The sequence below is a fragment of the Phragmites australis genome, chromosome 12 (assembly GCF_958298935.1).
Source record: "Phragmites australis chromosome 12, lpPhrAust1.1, whole genome shotgun sequence".
NCBI classification, from domain to species: Eukaryota; Viridiplantae; Streptophyta; class Magnoliopsida; order Poales; family Poaceae; genus Phragmites; species Phragmites australis.
Window position 1 is genome coordinate 30,664,417 of NC_084932.1, and position 18,616 is coordinate 30,683,032.

An 18,616-nucleotide genomic window follows, 5' to 3' on the forward strand; every position below is an offset into this window, starting at 1 on the left:
AAATTTTGGCTTGTGCTGACAGGAAAATATATAATCATACTGCTCATTTGTGTATCTGGATGTAGTAATGTTAATAGCACAGCTGATGGAATGAAGGGAAACTGGTGATGTTTCATGAAATTTGTAAGCTGTGATATACTTAAGTTAGCTGCAAAAACATTTAGCTGCTTACATGTTGAAGTTATCAGGTAAACTGAGCAGACATGTAGTGGAATCAATGGGATCGTGCAATTATGTAATTATGCATGCAATTCATCTCACAAACCCCAAGCGACTCAACAAACACATTAAATTCGACGACAGCAAAGGCACCTTCCTTAATTTTTATGATGGCACCAATCCAATCCAGGACCAGTCACAGTCTGCAAAAAATTACTGTACCATACTGTCAACAACAGGTGGAGAATGTTCTTATTCCCATGTCCCTTCATTTCACATGTACAGCGGTACACAAAAGGCCTATAGCCAAGGACATTGGCTGCAACAAAGTTAACTTCGAATGAAGAAGAAGAAAGAGAACAATGGAATTTCAACTTGACCTTAACTCGGAAGCAAACAACTGATAAATAACTCGGTACACAATCTAATTACACCGGGAGGATGGTGGGGAGCCAGCCGCGGCTGCTGAGGGGGGAGGAGGAAAAACCCGACTGGTTCAGGCTGGCCAAGTCGCAACGACGCACAAACCAAGGAGGGTACTATGGTGGCTGTACAATATGACGCAGTTTTTTATCCTTGATTTATGCCCACTATCACATGAAGTAGCTCAGTGCTTTCTTCTTCCTCGAACCGCCTTCACCGTACAGGTCGTTCCATTGAAGAAGCTCATTCATGTTCGCCGAATCAGATGAAACGCTCGCGCAAACCTACGACGAAGATAGATTAGGTAACTGCTCCTAACACAAGAAAACATGGATGGATTTGAAATGGAGGTAAGGTAGGCGCTCTCACCTGCTCATGGGCAGATTTGAAGTCATCTATGCTAAGAGGACGAATGTGCTCGCTTCCATACAATGCAGGCTCAGGCTTACCTTCTTCTTTTGCCAAATTCTTCTCCTGCATACAACGGAATGGAACCACCCAGCTTAAAAATTAATCAAACGCTCATAGTGTCTAATTGCAATGAAAGAATGAAGTGGGCATCTAACAAAGATGTCAACCAACACAAGACCATACAGTGACTAATTGACTATTGTCTGCAAAATTGTCACTTTTTGTATCACACATCACTTCTTCCCGCTGCAAGGGATAATCATGCTGCAACCAAAAGCAGAAAAGAAAGACAACATTGTATACCTTCTTTTCCTTCTCCAGAATTTCCCGAATGGGGTAATGCGCTGCGGTCACACACAGATTCTGAAACACAAACTCCGTGAAAACTATGCAAAACCTTTCTATCACTTGGTATATATGAAAGAATATCATCATCAAACATACCTTCAGGTCGCTTCCTGAATATCCATCAGTCATATTGGCAAGTGACTCCAGATCAAGATCGGGTCCCAACTCTTCTTTTGCTAGAATTACTTTTAAAATTTTCTCTCTATTTGATGCATCAGGTAAGTTAACCATTAACCTGCAGCGATAGTCATTAATCAAATGGTTATAAATATGAAATCAACAGCAGAAATTAGATAATCCAGCCCCACTGCACAAAACTATAGTCACCTGCGGGGGAACCTCCTAATCACAGCCTCATCCAGGTCAAAAGGTCTATTTGTAGCACCAAGAACCAGTACACGCTCGTTATCTTTAGTGCGCAACCCGTCCCAGTTTACCATAAATTCATTTTTCATCTTGCGCATTGCTTCATGCTCCCCTGGATTTTCTCTCCTTCCTAGCATACTGTCGACCTGCAGAAAGTTAAAACAGTTAGTACAGATTGTATCAATAGATAAATAAACTAATAACAGTAACAAAAGCAACTTGTGTGCTTGCATACCTCATCAATAAATATTACACTGGGAGATATTTTACTTGCTAACGAGAAAACGGCTTTTACGTATTTCTCTCCTTCACCAAACCACTGAAAGTAAGCAAACCACTAATTAGCCTTGTGACGCACATAGTGAACCTCATCAGTTGCTCTTTGGATGAAATAATAATACCTTTGATGTAATGCTTGACATTGATATGTTGATGAAATTAGCGCCCGCTTTAGTTGCCACTGCTTTAGCAAGCATAGTTTTCCCAGTGCCAGGAGGTCCAAAAAGCAATATTCCCTTGCAAGGCTGCAAGAAACAAATTGAGGAGGCAGTTTTAAGATCTCGACCGGAGCAACAGGATAAAACGAAGTTTCCAACATATCTAGGATTAACTAATATACTACTATTATTAAATAACATAAACTAAAGAGGCTGGATATCCTTGGAGGCCAAGAGTTTCATGCAAAAAGTAAGCAGGGCGCAATCCCTTACGTATCCATCAGGCGACTCAGCTAGTTCATAAGCCTAGATCTTAGTCTTTCAAAGCATTTTGCCACTCATAAGAAAAATGAAAAACGAAAACCGTATAGAAACAACAGTCAAATTACCTAGAGAAATAGTGTATTCAGAAGAACTCCAGAAGACAAGGAAATTAAATGCACCTTAGTGATTTCATTTTTGTATTCATGCAAATTGTTGGCTTTGGGAAGATTCTAGCAATAATATGAAATGGCAAAAAGACATCGCCATATCTTACCTCTGTTAAAAGCATACGTATTAAATGGTTCTTACATCATGGTTTCAAGACTTGAAAAAAAAGACATCACAATATCGTTTTGTATAATATCCCGTAGACTATAAGGGGCTTCTTGCATATTATCACCTGTACATGTATATATATTCAGCCCAGGGCTTCCAGAGAATACACTATTCCTAACATGGTATTAAAACTAGAGTTTTTCTTGGACACACAACTCGCCCTGATCTAGCAGCTGTCCCCCCCCCCCGGGTTCAGCTCCCCCCTCCCTCACCTCTCCACGCCACCAGCCAACCTCTAAACGTCGTCAGTTCCCCCACCCACGCCCCTGTGTCGCCCCATTCCCGCGCGGCTCGACTCCGGTCTACTCTGCCCGACGCCAGTGCGGCCAGTCGCTATCCTCGGCGCCTAAACGTCCACCCGCGCCCGATGTCTCCTGGCTGCCTGGACATACGACTGCTTCCCTACGCATCTTCAACGCTCCACTCGCCTGCGCGAATCCGTCGCCGGCCGCTCACCTACGTGGATCCGACGGTCGCCCGGCCACCAGACAACAGCCGCTAGGTCTCGGCCGCTGCCGCCACTCCTGATTCCGCCGGCCTTCGTCGTTCGTTTGTGTTTCGAGCGGCTCTAAACCAGAGCCGTCTAACATAGCCCGAGCCAAAGAAGAAAAGAGAAAAGCAAAGCAAAAAAAAACCGTAACAGCTCGCCGCTTTCTTTGCGCTCTCGCCGTCGCTTGCCGCTTTTCTTTGCGCTCTCGTCGTTCATTGCTACTTGCTGTTGCTCGCCGTTACCTTTGCGCTCTCGTCGTCGATTGCCACTTCTCCTTTACGCTCTCGCCGTCGTTCGTCACCTCTTCAGGATGTCGTCAAGCATCGTTTCAGTTCCTCGGTGCTCGGTGTTCTTTGATGGTGCCAACTACCGGGACTTTGTGCAGCATATGCGCGTTCACATGCGCGGCTTTTGTCTATGGGGTGTTCTCTGTGGCGACGTTCCTTGTCCGGCTTCCCTAGAGCTTCGCCGTGCAGCCGACTGTTGATACAGGAGACAAGGCAGCTATTGACATCGCCACATTCGCTTATGAGAAGGCCGTCTCCGCTATCAGGAAGCTTTGGAGCTGTACCGTGACCGGTTGTCTAACATTGCTCAGCGGATGGATGATGCCCGTGCGGCGTCTATTCTAATTGCTAGTGTGGAGCACAGGTTTTCTTCTGAGATTGTTGGATTCTCTACTACCTTTCAGATGTGGACTCATCTTCGTCAGACCTATTGAGCCGTCAGGGGATGCTCTTTATCTGTCTGTTGTTCGCCAGGAGCAATCTCTTCAGCAGGGGGATGCAACAGTTGATGCTTTCTATGCTCAGATGTTAGATGTGTGGCGTCAGTTGGACTCTTTCTGTTGCTGGTTGTCACTCTTGTCAGTGCTGCTTGGATCTACGTGTTGAGCGTGACTTTCGACGCCTCTACGAGTTCCTGACTCGTCTTCGTCCAGAGTTTGAGCAGTGTCGGGCTCAGCTACTTGCTCGACATCCTCGTGTCACGCTTGTGGAGGCTCTTACGGAGTTGCACTCAGAGGAGACTCGTCTGCGTGGTTCTAGGCTGCTGCCACTTCCTTCAGTATTGGTTGCTCGTCCTCCTGTTGTGCTCGCTGCACCTGCTGCAGCAAGGAGAGCCATGTTGAGACGAACTGCTACAAGAAGAAACATCTTCGTCGTTCCTCTAGTGCTTCTACCCCGACTACCCCTTCGACCGACACTCAGCATGAGATTGTTACGCTGCTTCGTCGCCTGGTTGCTACCTCTGGCTCTGCACCGACAGGTTATACTAGCTCTTCTACTCCCTCTTCTATCACTGAGAGACCAACTTCTACGCAGTCAAGTACTTCACCTTGGATTCTTGACTCAAGAAGCTTCTTTCATATGACTTTTGATTCTTCCAGTTTGTCTTCGCTTCATCCTCTTGTTTCTCCTATTTATGTCATCACCGCTGATGGTATTTCTCTTTCTGTTGCTGGTTGGAGCACTCTTAGCACTTCTTCTTTTAGCGTTCCTTCCGTTGCTCACGTTCCCCAACTCACCATGCAACTCATGTCAGCTGGTCAACTTACTGACCATGATTGTTGTGTTCTCCTAGATTCTGACTCTTGCTGTGTTCAGGATCGTTGCACGGGTGCTCTAGTTGGCATTGCCCCTGGCACCATGATTCTCAGCGTCTATGGGAGCTTGGCTGGCTTCGTCTTCCTTCTGCTGCTGCCGCTGGTCTCTCTGCTTCCTTGACTGCTGCCTCCTTCGAGCAGTGGCATCATCGTCTTGATCATGTTTGTGGGTCACGTCTGTCTTCATTAGTTCGTCAGTCTTTTAGGGTCTGTTTCAGGAGATGCATCCTTAGATTGTCAAGGTTGTAAGCTTGGTAAATAGATTCAACTTCCCTATCCTTATAGTGAGTCAGTGTCTTAAAGTCCTTTTGATATTGTTCATTCAGATGTATGGGGTCCAGCTCCCTCCGTTTCGAAAGGGGATCATAGCTACTATATAATCTTTATAGATGATTTCTCTTGCCACACTTGGGATTTATTTCATGTCTTCTCGTAGCGAGGTGGTATCTATATATAAGTGTTTTGCCACAACAATTCGCACTCAGTTTGACACTCCTATTCGTGTTTTTCGTGCGGGCTCTGCTGGTGAATTTTTTTCTGGGCATCTTCGTTCCTTTCTTGCTGAACATGGTACGTTGTCTCAGTTCTCCTGCCCTGGAGCTCATACTCAGAATGGTGTTGCTGAGCGCAAGCATCATCATTTTCTTAAGACTGCTCGTGCACTTATGCTTGCCTCTTCTGTTCCACCTCATTTTTTAGCTGAGGCGATCTCCACTGCCACATACTTGGTCAATATCCAACCCTCCTCTGCTCTCAATGGTGGGATTCCTTTTGAGCGTCTATGTGGACGCCTTCCTGACTACTCTCTTCATCTTTTTGGCTACATCCTTCTAACACCTCGTGAATGTACCAAACTGACTGCTCAATCTGTTGAGTGTCTTTCTTGACTAGTGCTGAGCATAAGGGTTATAGGTGTTGAGACCCTGTTGCTCGCCGAATACGTATTTCTCGGGATGTTACTTCTGATGAGTCTTGTCCCTTCTATCCTTGTTCCACAACTTCTTCTTCAGCATCCTTGGTCAAGCCTCTATCTTTTCTCACTTTTCCTGCCACACTTGTTTCTTCTTCACTTCCCCAAGCACCATTGGTGCCCTCTCCTGTTGTGCCTACTTCGACACTTTCCACGCCTTTGGCTTCCTCACCTCATGCTCCTACTACTTCTGGTCTAGTTGAGCCTTTTCTTTTCTACTACACTCGTCGTTCTCGTGCTGTCTCACATCCTGCTGAGCCACTTTCTGATGAGACATCTCCTTCTGATGATTCAGTTCCTTCCTCTCCACGCTATTCTCTTCGTGATCGCCATTCGATTAGACCTCCTGATCGTTTTAGTTTTGTTGGTGTCGTTCCTGCTGAGCTGTCTTCTTACCGTGAGGCTGTTATTCATCAGGAATGGCAGCATGCGATGGTTGAGGAGCTTGCTGCTCTTGAACGCATCGGTACGTGGAATCTATAAGGTTATCACGTGTTCGTCATATCACGTGCAAGTGGCTCTATAAGGTTAAGACCCACTCTGATGGTTCTCTTGAGCGCTATAATGCTCGTCTTGTTGCCCATGGTTTCCAGCAAGAGCATGGTCGTGACTATGATGAGACTTTTGCTCCGATGACCCATATGACTACAGTGCGCACTCTTCTTGTTCCTTCTGTGCGTCAGTGGTCTACCTCTCAGCTTGATGGCCCACATGACTACCCCCCCCCCCCCCCCATGTGAGAGACTTCATGCATAATTCGATTTTATGATACTACCTTTGTTAACTGGCCTTTGCAGAACAATTCAGGCCTTTGTAAAGGGAGCATCACCAGCTCCTTTAATGTGTCCTTTACATTCTCCAATGCTCCAATATCATCGAAGGTAACTCCAATGTCATTAGGTGGAATAACATCCGCCAAAAGCCTTTTCTCAAATTCATTCTCTGTGACAACATCCTAAGAAAAAAAAAAGTAGAAGTAGAGTGATTGGTAACTAACTCAAGGTATGACCAGAAAGCTAGCAACAAGTGGGACAGAGTGTACCTTCAATGATTTTTTGGAGCCCTTGTTATCACTTTGCATGCTCTGTAGCATGTTGAGCCCATGCTTAAGGCTGTCATTCACAGTAACAATTTAGCATTCCACTGATAAGATTGATTGACAGGAACCAAGAAAAAAATATCAGAAAAAGCATTACTACCTTTCACTTGTGAGTACAAGTTTAGCATCCTTGGAGTTGGAGGTTTCAACTTTATTGTGCTTAAGGTGATAACTCACAGCGTACCCAACGATTTTGTCCACATCTGAGAAAGTTTGGAGTAACAAAAGTTTCAAATTGGAATTCTTCAGATAAACATAAAGAACAAAAGTACTCACTTTCATTACTCAGTGATTGGTCTTTGATGAATAATTCTTCAAGGTCATTGCATTCAATTCCACTGCGGGTCAGAAACTGCATTATGGAGAAATGAACAATCATATAGTAGTCAAGAAGAATTCAATAATTATAAGCAAGGAAAGCTCACATGCTAGCCATTTTGGCCACATCACAAAGTTGACATTGACAGAAAAAGCATATACATAAAATAATCGCATAATTATAAAACAGGTGAAAATATGCATTCATAATTTCATACATATGTAAAAAGCAACAGATTATCAAAAAGAATAATACTATCAAACACATATGTGACTGATCACTTGTGAGAAATATAGCATAGGTTTTATTTAAGAAATATCTTAGCCCTTGAAAATACTATCAAACAGATATTTCAATGGCAGGTTGGGAATAAACTCAAGCCATAAATAGCTAAGGCATCACGGAAGCTTCAGTTTTAAAGAAACATACACAGATTACAGTGGGAAATATGAAGTTGCAAGAGACAAGCAAAATGTTGTGTTTTATTCCACAGCTTACCGTGCGAATGCTACCAACATTGGATTTGGCTTTAAGGGTTTCAACGTCACGATCCAACTGTTGCTTCCAATCTGTAAGTAGAGCTTCATCCTGTAAATTTTATTATTTAGATTAGACAAGATGCTTAATCACAACACTTGAATAAATGAGTGTAACAAGGTATATAATCACCTGCGGAAGCTGGATCGAAATTTTGTTAGGGAAGAGTTTATTTAGATGTTTCATTGCCTTTGGACTTTCTTTGTTCCTTTCATGCAACCTGCTACCAAAGCTATCCTGCAATTTACAAAAAAAAACATACAATAATAAACCAAAACATTGCAAATCAGGGAGATAACATCAATATCATGGGTTCATCAGACTACTAAATGCAAACCTTCTACATTTATAAACTTCAAGAAGAAAATAAAGAATAAGATAACGGATTTCTTTACCGGGAAAAGGTCAAAAAGCGTCTGGCTGCTACTAGCAAACTTCGTGAAAAGAAAACCTCCAGGATGTGCCTGCAAGACAGATCACGGCACCATCTTAGCAAACTTTTGCTAGCACTAGAAGAGAGGCAGCTGATAGAAATTAAAGGGTAAAAGGGATATGCCAACAAAAAACCCCGGCGTGTAAGAAAGTGAAAAAAAATACAGTTCTGCAATGTGAATGTGACTTTAACCCCTAAGAGTTATCAGTAATTGATGCTGCCAAAATTAGTGGCCTCACCTAGTTCTGGTCAATTCTAAAAGACAGGCAGGATCCAATATGCCATAATACCATGAGAACGTAAACTCACAGTACAAATTTGTCTAGTTTCTCAGGAATAATATGTACCTTCTCTTTGCGGCTGTCCATCTGGGTGTGGGATCCTATAATAAGAACACCGGGTGGAAGTGATTCGAGTTTGTTCCTTAAAGATGAAAGTGACTCTGTAATTCCAGTGAATGATTTCTCTACATCCTTAAGTAACACTATCAGAGGTCCAGATTTGTTTTCTTCTGAGATGACCTGACAAGAAATGAAAATCATACAATTATACAAAGGCATAACTTATTTTTGCAGGGTTCCTATAATTCTGAAAAGTGGCAGTACCTCAATTAACTCAGTCATAGCTAGCCTCTCAACTTCTTCACCACCGGAAAAGTCTGGGCGAAGTAATTCAGCTGTGGAAATGATGATGATCAGCAACAAATAAGAAACTAAAAGAACTGCCAAAGAAGTCATGGGGATCCAGAATTATGAGCTAACCAGAGCAGAAGAAACCATGATCTTCCTCACACATACCACCAAGATCATTACCATCAGGGATCTGCTTGTCAAATCGGACTCCAATTTTTGAGGATCCATTATCTTCAAAAGCAAGCATCACTCTGCCTCGATAACCATAACTTGGTCCCCTGGAGATCAATGAAACGATTCATAAAAAAATTATTGGAAGAATAGGATTGCTAGAAAAAAGACATAATGTCAAAAGGAGTAAAGGACTCATCTTGTTGTCAAGCTAACTGTGAGTGAACGCAATAGGACTGTAAGTAGAAAGTAAACTCATAACTTGGTTGGCTATTGAGAAATCTCGTATTCTAGCTAGTGATTTCCTCTTTCTATCAAGCATTCCAGGGAAATGAAGTATTGGAAAGTATGTCGGAAACAATTGTATTGACGGAGATTCGCAGTCTAAGAAAGCATTGCTGTACAACAGGCCTACAGACATGCATTTCAAATTGAGTAAGTATAAGGCACAGAAGCATATATTGGTGACATATGCACAAACTACATCCTGTCTGTCGGATCAATCTGGGAAGCCCAAGCCAGTGATTGTCCCGCTGGGCTCGGCTTTGCCCCGTCTGACTCAGTAAAATGGAAAGATGCATAAGTGGGATTGGGGAAATCCTATCTCCAACTTGTACCCCCCAGATTGGATCCAAGTTTGTGCATATGTTCACCAATATAAGCTTGTGCACCTCATACTTCATACCACTTATGCCAGAATAAATCTTGTGCGTTTATAACAGCCACCATTAAGGTGTTTTTACTCCTTGTTAAGGTCATTAGGGCCATTAAGGTCAGGTTTAAGACGTTGTTTACTTCTTGTTATAAGAGTGAATAGACTACAGAAAAGCTATTCAGTTGCAGCACAACCACCGTGTGTCTCCAGTGTGTTCGCGTGTGTTCATCGAGTTTTAATTCTAACATTTTGGTATCAGAGCAAGCCAATGATCTGCATCGACTGAGCCTGGATCAAAGGCATACCGCACCTACGACCTAACCACGAATTACGTTTACGTGACGCGGTGTTAGACGGGCGTGCGGAGCAAGGCAATGAGACGGACCTGACGCTCAGGAAAGGCAAGTGGATATCTTTTTGCAGATAGACCCATGAGAGCGTCGGGATAGGACGGCATGTCAGAAGGGATTGCGGCGCATGTCGATGGGGGCGGTCTGGTAGGCGGACGGGCGGCACAAGACACATCGTGGACTGTATAGACTCACAGGACTCCAGAACAAGTCAGGCTCATCCAATCCTTCCTGAAGATAACCCCGGAGCAGAATATCTAGTTAAGCATAGGTCAGCTAAACGGACCCACCTATAAGTCCCCCATCTCTCTGTTATATAGAGAGGAGGACCCGATTTGTAAGGGGGACAAGTTTTACAGGCATTCGGTTGTAACAACTCTCTGTAACCAGTTTACACTCTTCGTCTAAGAATACACATGACGTATAGCTATTGTCCCGAGAGAGGTCTGAACCTGGATAATTCTTGTTGTCCCTGAGTTCATCACACAGACACCCACACACACACATATGTATCCACCGGAACGTAGCCACGCACCCGTCGACCGGTATACCCCGGACTCGTTGTCAGAGGTAAACCCTCGACACGCGGGACATGGTGTTGGATGAACTGGTGAGTGGGACTGGAGCCCAGAGGAGAAGCACGGCGTTATCGGCAATGAACCTTTCACGGTTGAGTACACAATTGTGTATTGGTCGGGCACAGCAATGGAGAACATGCATGCGCCAGCAGGAGCATCACCGGCGATATCGGCATCACCATCCACGCTTGCCAGCTCTGTCCTGGGGAGCCAAAGCGCGACGGCCGGTGGTGTGCCATCACCCACGAGCTTGCCGGGGGTGGAATTCGCCTCTCCGACCACAACGACACTCTGTTCCGTTACCACACCGTTGACAACATCCTCAGTCCAACGACGTCACGAGGGTACGCACCACGCTAACTCGACCTCGATGAGCTTCACATGGTGAGCGTCAAGGAACTAAGCATCCTCGCTGAAGCAAAGTAGAGCGATAGTTGGTGGAAGGCGATGCAGGAGATGGACTCCATTGCTGACAACAAAACTTGGAGCCTTGTCGATCTCCCTACTGGTCACCGTGCGATGGGCTTGAAATGGGTGTACAAAGTAAAGCACGACAATAGTGGAGACATTATGAAGCACAAGGCGTTCCTCGTCGCCAAGGGTTACGCCTAGCAACGGGGGGTGGACTTCGATGAGGTCTTCACCCCTATTGCCCATCTGGAGATGGTGCGGCTCCTACTCGCCATCGTTGCGCATCAATCCTAGGAGGTTCATCATATGGATGTGAAGTCGGCATTCCTAAATGGTGATCTCTAGGAGTACATCATGCAGCCACTAGGCTTCATCGACAACAAGCACAAGAACAAGGTGTTGCGCCATCACAAGACGCTCTACGGTCTCCGCCAAGCACCGCGCGTCTGGAACGCGAAGCTAGATGCCACTTTGCTCTCACTCGAATTTCACCACAGCAGCTCTGAGCACAGTGTACACGTGAGCTGATCGTGGATGTCTACGTCAACGACTTAATCATCATTGACAGCAACACCAGCGGCATCCACGAGATCAAGGAGGAGATGAACCTATTCTGGATGAGAGATTTGGGAGAGCTCAGGTACTACCTCGGCATCGAGGTGCACCAAAGCCTAAACGACATCAAGCTCGGGCAATTGGCCTACGCGCTGAAGGTTCAGGAGAAGGCTGAGCTGATGGACTGCAACCCCTGCCAAACTCCAATGGAGGTACGCCTCAAACTCAGCAAGTCAAGCTCATCCCCACCGGTCGATGCTACTCTCTACCGAAGTCTAGTCGGAAGCCTCCGGTACAACGTCCAAACCTGGCTGGACCTAGCGTAATCAGTAGGCTACGTCAACCGCTTCATGGAGGCGCCCTGGGAAGAGCACCTTGTTGCCATCAAACGTATACAACTCTATGTTGCAGAAACAAAAACATGGGGTGTTCTCTATGCAGTCGGGAAGAAGAAGAGCGTGCGGTTGTGTCTGCTGGGCTACAGCGACAGTGACATGGCCGAGGACGTCGATGACAGATTAGAACACCTCCGGTGTTATCTTCTTCCTTGGCCCATCACTTGGCAATCTCAGAAGCAAAAAGTGATGGATTTATCTTCCTGTGAAGCAGAGTATATCGTCGCCACATCTACAGCTTGCCAGGGCGTCTGGCTGGCGTGGCTTCTAGCGGATATGCTCTATTCAGAGCCCAACGCGTCGGTCCTGAAGGTGGACAACACAATCTCTTTGGTCAAATATCCAGTGCATCACGACCGAAGCAAGCACATTGACATACGTTTTATCATTATATCCAGGTGTGCAGATCAAGGCCTAACCGACGTCGAGTTCATCCGCACAGAGGAGCAACTCGAGGACATCTTCACCAAGCCACTCGGTCGCGTCAGGTTTCATGAACTTTGTTCTAAGATTGGTCTTCATCAAATTCAATAGGTGTAGCAAGACTTAAGGAGAATGACATAATATATCTTGTGCATTTGTAACAGCCACAATTAAGGTGTTTTTACTCCATGTTAAGGCCATTAATGCTAGGTTTAAGACATTGTTTACTTCATGTTATATGAGAATATACTACAGAAAAGCAGTTCAGTTGCAGCACAACCACTGTGTGTCTCGAGTGTGTTCGCGTGTGTTCATCAAGTTTTAATTCTAACAACTTAAACGATAAAGTGCAAAAAATCTCTCTCCACGAAACTCTCATACCACTAAAATTATAAATCCATAATTTTAGTGGCGGCATGGCTAGACACGACGACCCACCACCTTCACAACTTTACAGTGCCATGGCGCGCGGCGTGGCGACGCCATACACACATCAGCATGGTGAACACACATCATAGTATATGATAGTACGAAATTATATTAGCAAGTGACAATGTAAATGTAGTTCAAAAGTGATAGTCTGGGATTTTAGTAAATCGAAATAGCAACGTAATAGCTGATTTGCTTTTTTCAGTGAACAATTAACCATCTTACATGTGGGACCCATAGTCCTTGCACTCAAATCCTCAGCATAGCAAGCACGACACGGAACCATAGCTTCATTCTTATCCTCTCTCTCTCTCTCTCTCTCTCTCTCTCTCTCTCCCCCCGAGCTTGACGTGGGCGGCGGTAGGCGAGCGCGAAGCTCAGCGGGCGACCGGGTGGGCGCGGAGCTCGGGCAGTTGGGTTGGCGTGGAGCTCGGGTGGTGGATCTGAGCACGACAGCGCCACGATAGACGAATCTAAGCATGTGCGGTGCCGCAACGGGTGGATCTGAGCCCGGACGGCGTACGCCATACACACCGTTGTCGTGGCGAGGTCCATTTCACCGCCACGCCGGCGACGATATAGCAACGCCATGACAACTATGGATAAACCTCATAAAATATTCATTTACAAAATATAGGGTAGAGATTATCTGTCCTTAAAAACTCTCTACCGCTTAAACTTCCTTATAGCACTACCATAGACATCGCGTAAAGCAACAAAGTTCTGATGAAAAATAATGCACAATTCTAAGCAGCAAACATTGGATAAATTGAAGATAAGAGCATGATATTAGCAAACAAGGTACCTTTGTGACAATGAGGATGGCTGAGCTGAACCCACATACCTTACTCTATCACCTACAGAAGATGTGGCAATACAATCATGTTTGAGCAAAATATAACTTAACTTGAAGGTTAATAAAGAAAAGCTAGCAAACCTTCTCTAAAAGTGTAGCTCTTGGAAGTAGCTGTTGATGATTCCTGTTTGGGTAGCGATGCAGAATGCAGAGTAGATGTTCCCACAATATCAGCATTCACACTGGAAGTTGGTGCAGATGGTCTCCTGAAGTGCACAGTGTCCGCCAAGGAAGAACGATGCTTCTGAAATAGTGCAATCTTCTCACCAAACTTCTCACCACCTGCCTTATCCCCTGACTTATCAGCCTTCCCAACATCTTTCTGGGATTCTAGATCCTTTGAAGGCGCCTAAAGGAGTTTTTTGTTAGAGTAATAAGAAAATGACAATGGAAATGTAATACTTCAAGGTTTGTTCAGCTTCTGAGTATTCTTGAGCAGTAATAAGTATCAGTAATACATGGTGAGCTTACCCCAGGCAACAAAAGTGAATCCACAACAAGGAGTCTAGCGCCAAAATGCTTGGCAAGTGCCTTTACCAATGTTTCCTGATAAATCTCGGAACCTAAATGCAACACAGTAGAAAAATTAGACGAATACAGAAACACAGGCATCAGGATAATTACCAAACAAGAGTGGCCACTGCCACCTCAAAGCTCATTGACCTCAATTTAAATCAATGGAAAAAATAAATACGCAACAACCAAGGAAGTACCTGCTGGACCAGATAACAAAATTCGCTGGTTTATTGATGAAATTTCAGAGAACTGCTTGATGAACTCCTTCTTTTCTAAGTGTATGAATGCACATGATAAGAGCACATTCTTTGTATTCTCGCTGCATGAGATGAGGAATGATAAATTATACAAAGATATGGACATTTGAGCAAACAACAAATAGCATGCTAACAAGACGCTGCAAACTGCCCTGCGTTGACTTGAAAATATAAAAACTCAACCAAACATCATGTGGCTATAATCTACAAAATATTTTGTATAGACATACAGAACGAAACCATACACCATTTTTGGCAACCTCAAAGCTAACCAAAGCAGAATAGATGAGTGGCCATAGATTTTTATACTGTAGCATACAAATAATAAAGATGTATGCATAATTTCAAATAGACAGCATGATAAGAATCTCACATAAACAGAATAATGTCAAAGCAGCAAAGGAACATAAATCCAAAGCATATCACCTGAGATAATAAGGAAAATTCTCAAATGTAACTTCAATATCACTTGGACTAATAATTCCTTGTTTCATCCCATCCTTAAAGGCTTGACATCTACTCGGAGGCACACTGGCTGAAGCGCTAAGATCCCTGATGAGATCCCTCTGATCTTCAAGAGCTTTAAAAAGATCACCAGTCAAATCGAACTCGGATATAGTTGATCCTGCAATCATCCTCAGAACTGGCCTTATCTTATAGGTTGCAATCTTACCGATTTCCGCACCAAGATGAGCATCAGGCCCAAAGCCATTATGTTGACAGGTATCGTTCGCAGCAGCATCAGGAGATACGGGGGCTGCAGCCACATCTATTGAAGAGTCTTCGATGTTAGAATTAACCTCATTAGCATTTTCCCCATTCTCACATTCCTTATCAGGGCTGACAGCACACCCCTTCGATTTATCAGAAGCAGATGATGTCATTGGCTGCACTACTCTTTGACTGTTCTCTCCGGCTGATGCAGGAGGTACTACTGGTAGGTCCTTTGACTGATTAGATGTAGATGCCAACATCTCTGTACCAGCAACAGCTGAAGTGTCTCCTGTTCTCTTATCCGTACGGATACGCTTGACACTAGCAACTGGAGATTCTAAAAGGCTAACAGCAGATGATGGCACCATTTTATGAACTTTGTCGTTCAAAGGGTGCTGAAAAATCTGTGAATTGGTAAAGGAAAAAAAGGTAACATATATGACAGTTTTGCCATTCCTAAGTGCATACTGCATGCATCTAGAGTAATGAAGAAAGGGATACATGGAAAAGAATAGAAGAAAAATTGTATGACTGGATGAACAAGAAATGATAATAGGATACATAAGCATGCTTGCCACACGAACTGAATATGACTTCATCCCCTCCTGTAAGGGGAACTTTCATGCCTGAACTTAAGGACCTTCCGTTTAATTGGACGAGACCCTTCTTGCCTATAACTTCTAACTCGCATTGACCTCCTTGCTGAAAGTAAAACATCAAAACCAATGAAATACTTACAAGCAAACACTTGAGAATGTTCCTGCGCTCCTCGCATAATTAAACTGAACCATGAAAACAAGGACGTACCTCAAGGCGCCACAGCTTGCAAAGCATTTTGCTAACAGGTTGGTCTTTCAGCCATAAATTACAGCTTTTGTTTGAGCCAACGGAAAATTGAGGGACATTGATGGGATGGTGAGGAGTCTGTCGCCCACATATGTTTATTATCGGTATGAAGTAACATAATGTTTCATGCATTATTCCACATCATTATAAAATGGAAATGTAGAGTAAACACTACCAAAAAATATATGTTACCCAAAGGCAATCAACAATTATTTTAAAAGGTTTGAATTTGACCTACTAACTACTTCAAATGTGACACCTTGATCAACTGTAAAAGTTAGTTCCCATAGAAAAGCCAATGATCATTGCACAAAAAATTCTAGAGATGACTTTGATCAAGCAGATACTGATTTTCAAAATCCGGGGGGGGGGGGGGGTGGGGGGCAGCATTACCAAAGGACATACGTTAACAAAGACAACTACCAATGATTTTAAACAGTGTGAAATTTGACCTATTAGCGACTTTAAATGAGACTACAAATCTACAATACCTAGGAGGCTAAGACTACTGAATTGATGGCAGAAAACCTTAAACAAAAGAAAATGTACTAAATATGGTAATTTAGGCAGAAATTTTGGACAAGTTATAATACAGTTGCTGAAAATTCGGTTTCCCACATTCTTAAAGGGGGGAAAAACTTCCAAGCCACAAGTTCCAAATTGCTATTTGATCCCTACAAGCTATAGAACAGAAGAAAAAAATATATCAATGTATCCCAAATCAGATGTACTAAATCCATCGGACAACAAAAATTGGCCCTAAATGGACCTAAGCATCAAAACCAGGCAACCTGATACCACAAATTGCAAACTCCAGCCTTCAAAAGATTGGCCTAGACATAGGCGCTCCATGCAACCCTCCCACCATTACTTTTCCCTGTTGGCGTGCTAGGAGACCAGCCAACTAGGCAGTCATAGGAGACCAGCCAACTAGCCAACAGCCAACAACCAAAAGCCAGAAGCCAGCTTTCAGCAAAAGCCAGCTTTCCTCAGCCCAAACAAACATGCCCTATAGATCAGATATTCCCAGTCAGTCCCACCTCTTCCCCCTCCCCTCACTGGCTCACCTCCATCAGAGGCATGCTCCTTGCCATTGATTAATGTCATTCTACTAAAAGCTAGTACACTAGTATTGCTTGGCCGCTGCTACTAATGTGAATATGCTGACTGAAGGAGCACTAGTGACAGTATACAATAGTTAAGATGTTCTAACTAGTCGGCCGACTGCGCCCCCCACACACCACCCCAGAGAGCCTTTTAGAACACTTGCTAACTGTAATCAGGACCAAGCTCTAAATGGGAAAACTGGTGATATTCCGCACTAAATAGTTTAGTCAAACAGCAAGGTACCATCAGAAGAGTAAAATTTCACCCTAAACGTCCTAAAAATTTGAGACTTTATGAAGCCCAGCATAAAAATTGTCAACTTTTAACTTCGATTCCTACAACAAGTACACCGAAAAGTCTACCCAACTATCAGTCATCGGTTCCCGCACCTGTGAGCACTGCGAGAGCAGCTTCGCCCATGGCGCAGCAGGCTGCTGTTGCTCCGGCTCCTTCCTCCTCTTCGAACTCTCTGTCGCAGTAGCAGCTGGCTTATCCCCTCCTTGATCTGCACCAAAGCATGAAAACCCCATGAACTCGATTCCAAACCCACCCCAGCAAACCATAGGAGCCGAAACGCCCGAAAGCCCCCACCTTTCTGCGCCGCCGCGTCCTCCGCCGAGCCAGTGCTCCTCGTCTCGGCCGCGGCCGCCGTGGAATCCTCCTCGGTCCTCCCGGGCTCGGACGCCGTCGGCGACGACGGAGCCTCCGCCTGATTAGGGCGACGGTTCAGATCGGTTAGCCGAGGGGTCAAATCGAGAGGCGGCGACTCGAGATTCTTCGATCCGCGGGGGCTCTCACCTTGGGCCGCTTGGGGGCAGGAACGGATGAGGAGGACGGCGACTGGGACGGGCGCTTTGCGGCGGCGGAGCTCCGGCGAGTCTCCACCATGGCGTTCGCCGAAAGGTGAGGGTTTCCTCTCCCCTCGAGAGGAATTCTTTTGGCTTTGGGTTTCTTTTTCCTCCTCTGGAAATGGTTTTATTTACCTTTTTTGGTGTCAACGAGAGGACGGGGGAGAGAGAGAGGGAGGTGCCTCTTATAAGATTTTGAGACTTCTCTTTCTTCCTTCAATGGTGGTGTGATTGTGCCGTTTTTACTACTTCACAATCGATTTTGAAAAGATATGTATTGTGGTCGCATAAAGATAGCTTTACATTTAATCGTGGCTTTAATTTATGTTTGTATTATAAATTTTTGGTAGCGTCTTTCCCTCGGTATTAATAATTCAATTGTATCTAGCTATAGAGTGGTTATCTGCTACATGCACCAGTAACTAATAGAGTCCTCTCCACACGGTGCTTATTAATATAAATCTCTACCTACGACACTGATCAACAGAATGATCTTCACATAACACTTACTAATCAGATGATTGTCATGAGGCACTGACCAATAGAATGATCTTCACGTAACACCCATCAATAGATTGATCTCCACGTAGCACTTGCTAATAGACAATCTCCTCATGACAAACATCAATAAAAGGATTCCGTCACGTTACATACCAATGAAACAGCATCCCTGCCACA

General features: G+C 44.4%; 1 protein-coding gene across 2 annotated transcripts; it reads right to left on the reverse strand.

Moving 5' to 3' along the window:
- Window positions 1-386: 386 nt before the first annotated feature.
- LOC133887165 (uncharacterized) lies at window positions 387-18,099 on the reverse strand. Of its 2 annotated transcripts, XM_062327108.1 has the most exons (28): window positions 17,889-18,099; window positions 17,682-17,799; window positions 17,480-17,595; window positions 15,945-16,061; window positions 15,699-15,839; window positions 15,097-15,541; window positions 14,850-15,003; window positions 14,364-14,485; window positions 14,122-14,213; window positions 13,732-13,999; window positions 13,600-13,651; window positions 8,957-9,105; window positions 8,801-8,871; window positions 8,543-8,716; window positions 8,158-8,226; window positions 7,895-7,999; window positions 7,724-7,813; window positions 7,183-7,258; window positions 7,007-7,109; window positions 6,850-6,919; window positions 6,583-6,762; window positions 2,109-2,231; window positions 1,943-2,026; window positions 1,669-1,853; window positions 1,438-1,576; window positions 1,297-1,356; window positions 952-1,056; window positions 387-866 (listed from the first exon to the last, which is right to left on the reverse strand). In XM_062327108.1, the coding sequence occupies exons 1-28, from the start codon at window positions 17,976-17,978 to the stop codon at window positions 753-755; spliced, it is 3,612 nt and encodes a 1,203-aa protein (XP_062183092.1). In that variant the 5' UTR covers window positions 17,979-18,099; the 3' UTR covers window positions 387-752. The 2 variants fall into 2 exon arrangements, with proteins under 2 accessions (XP_062183092.1, XP_062183091.1); XM_062327107.1 differs by having other exon boundaries at window positions 14,850-15,541.
- Window positions 18,100-18,616: the final 517 nt, after the last annotated feature.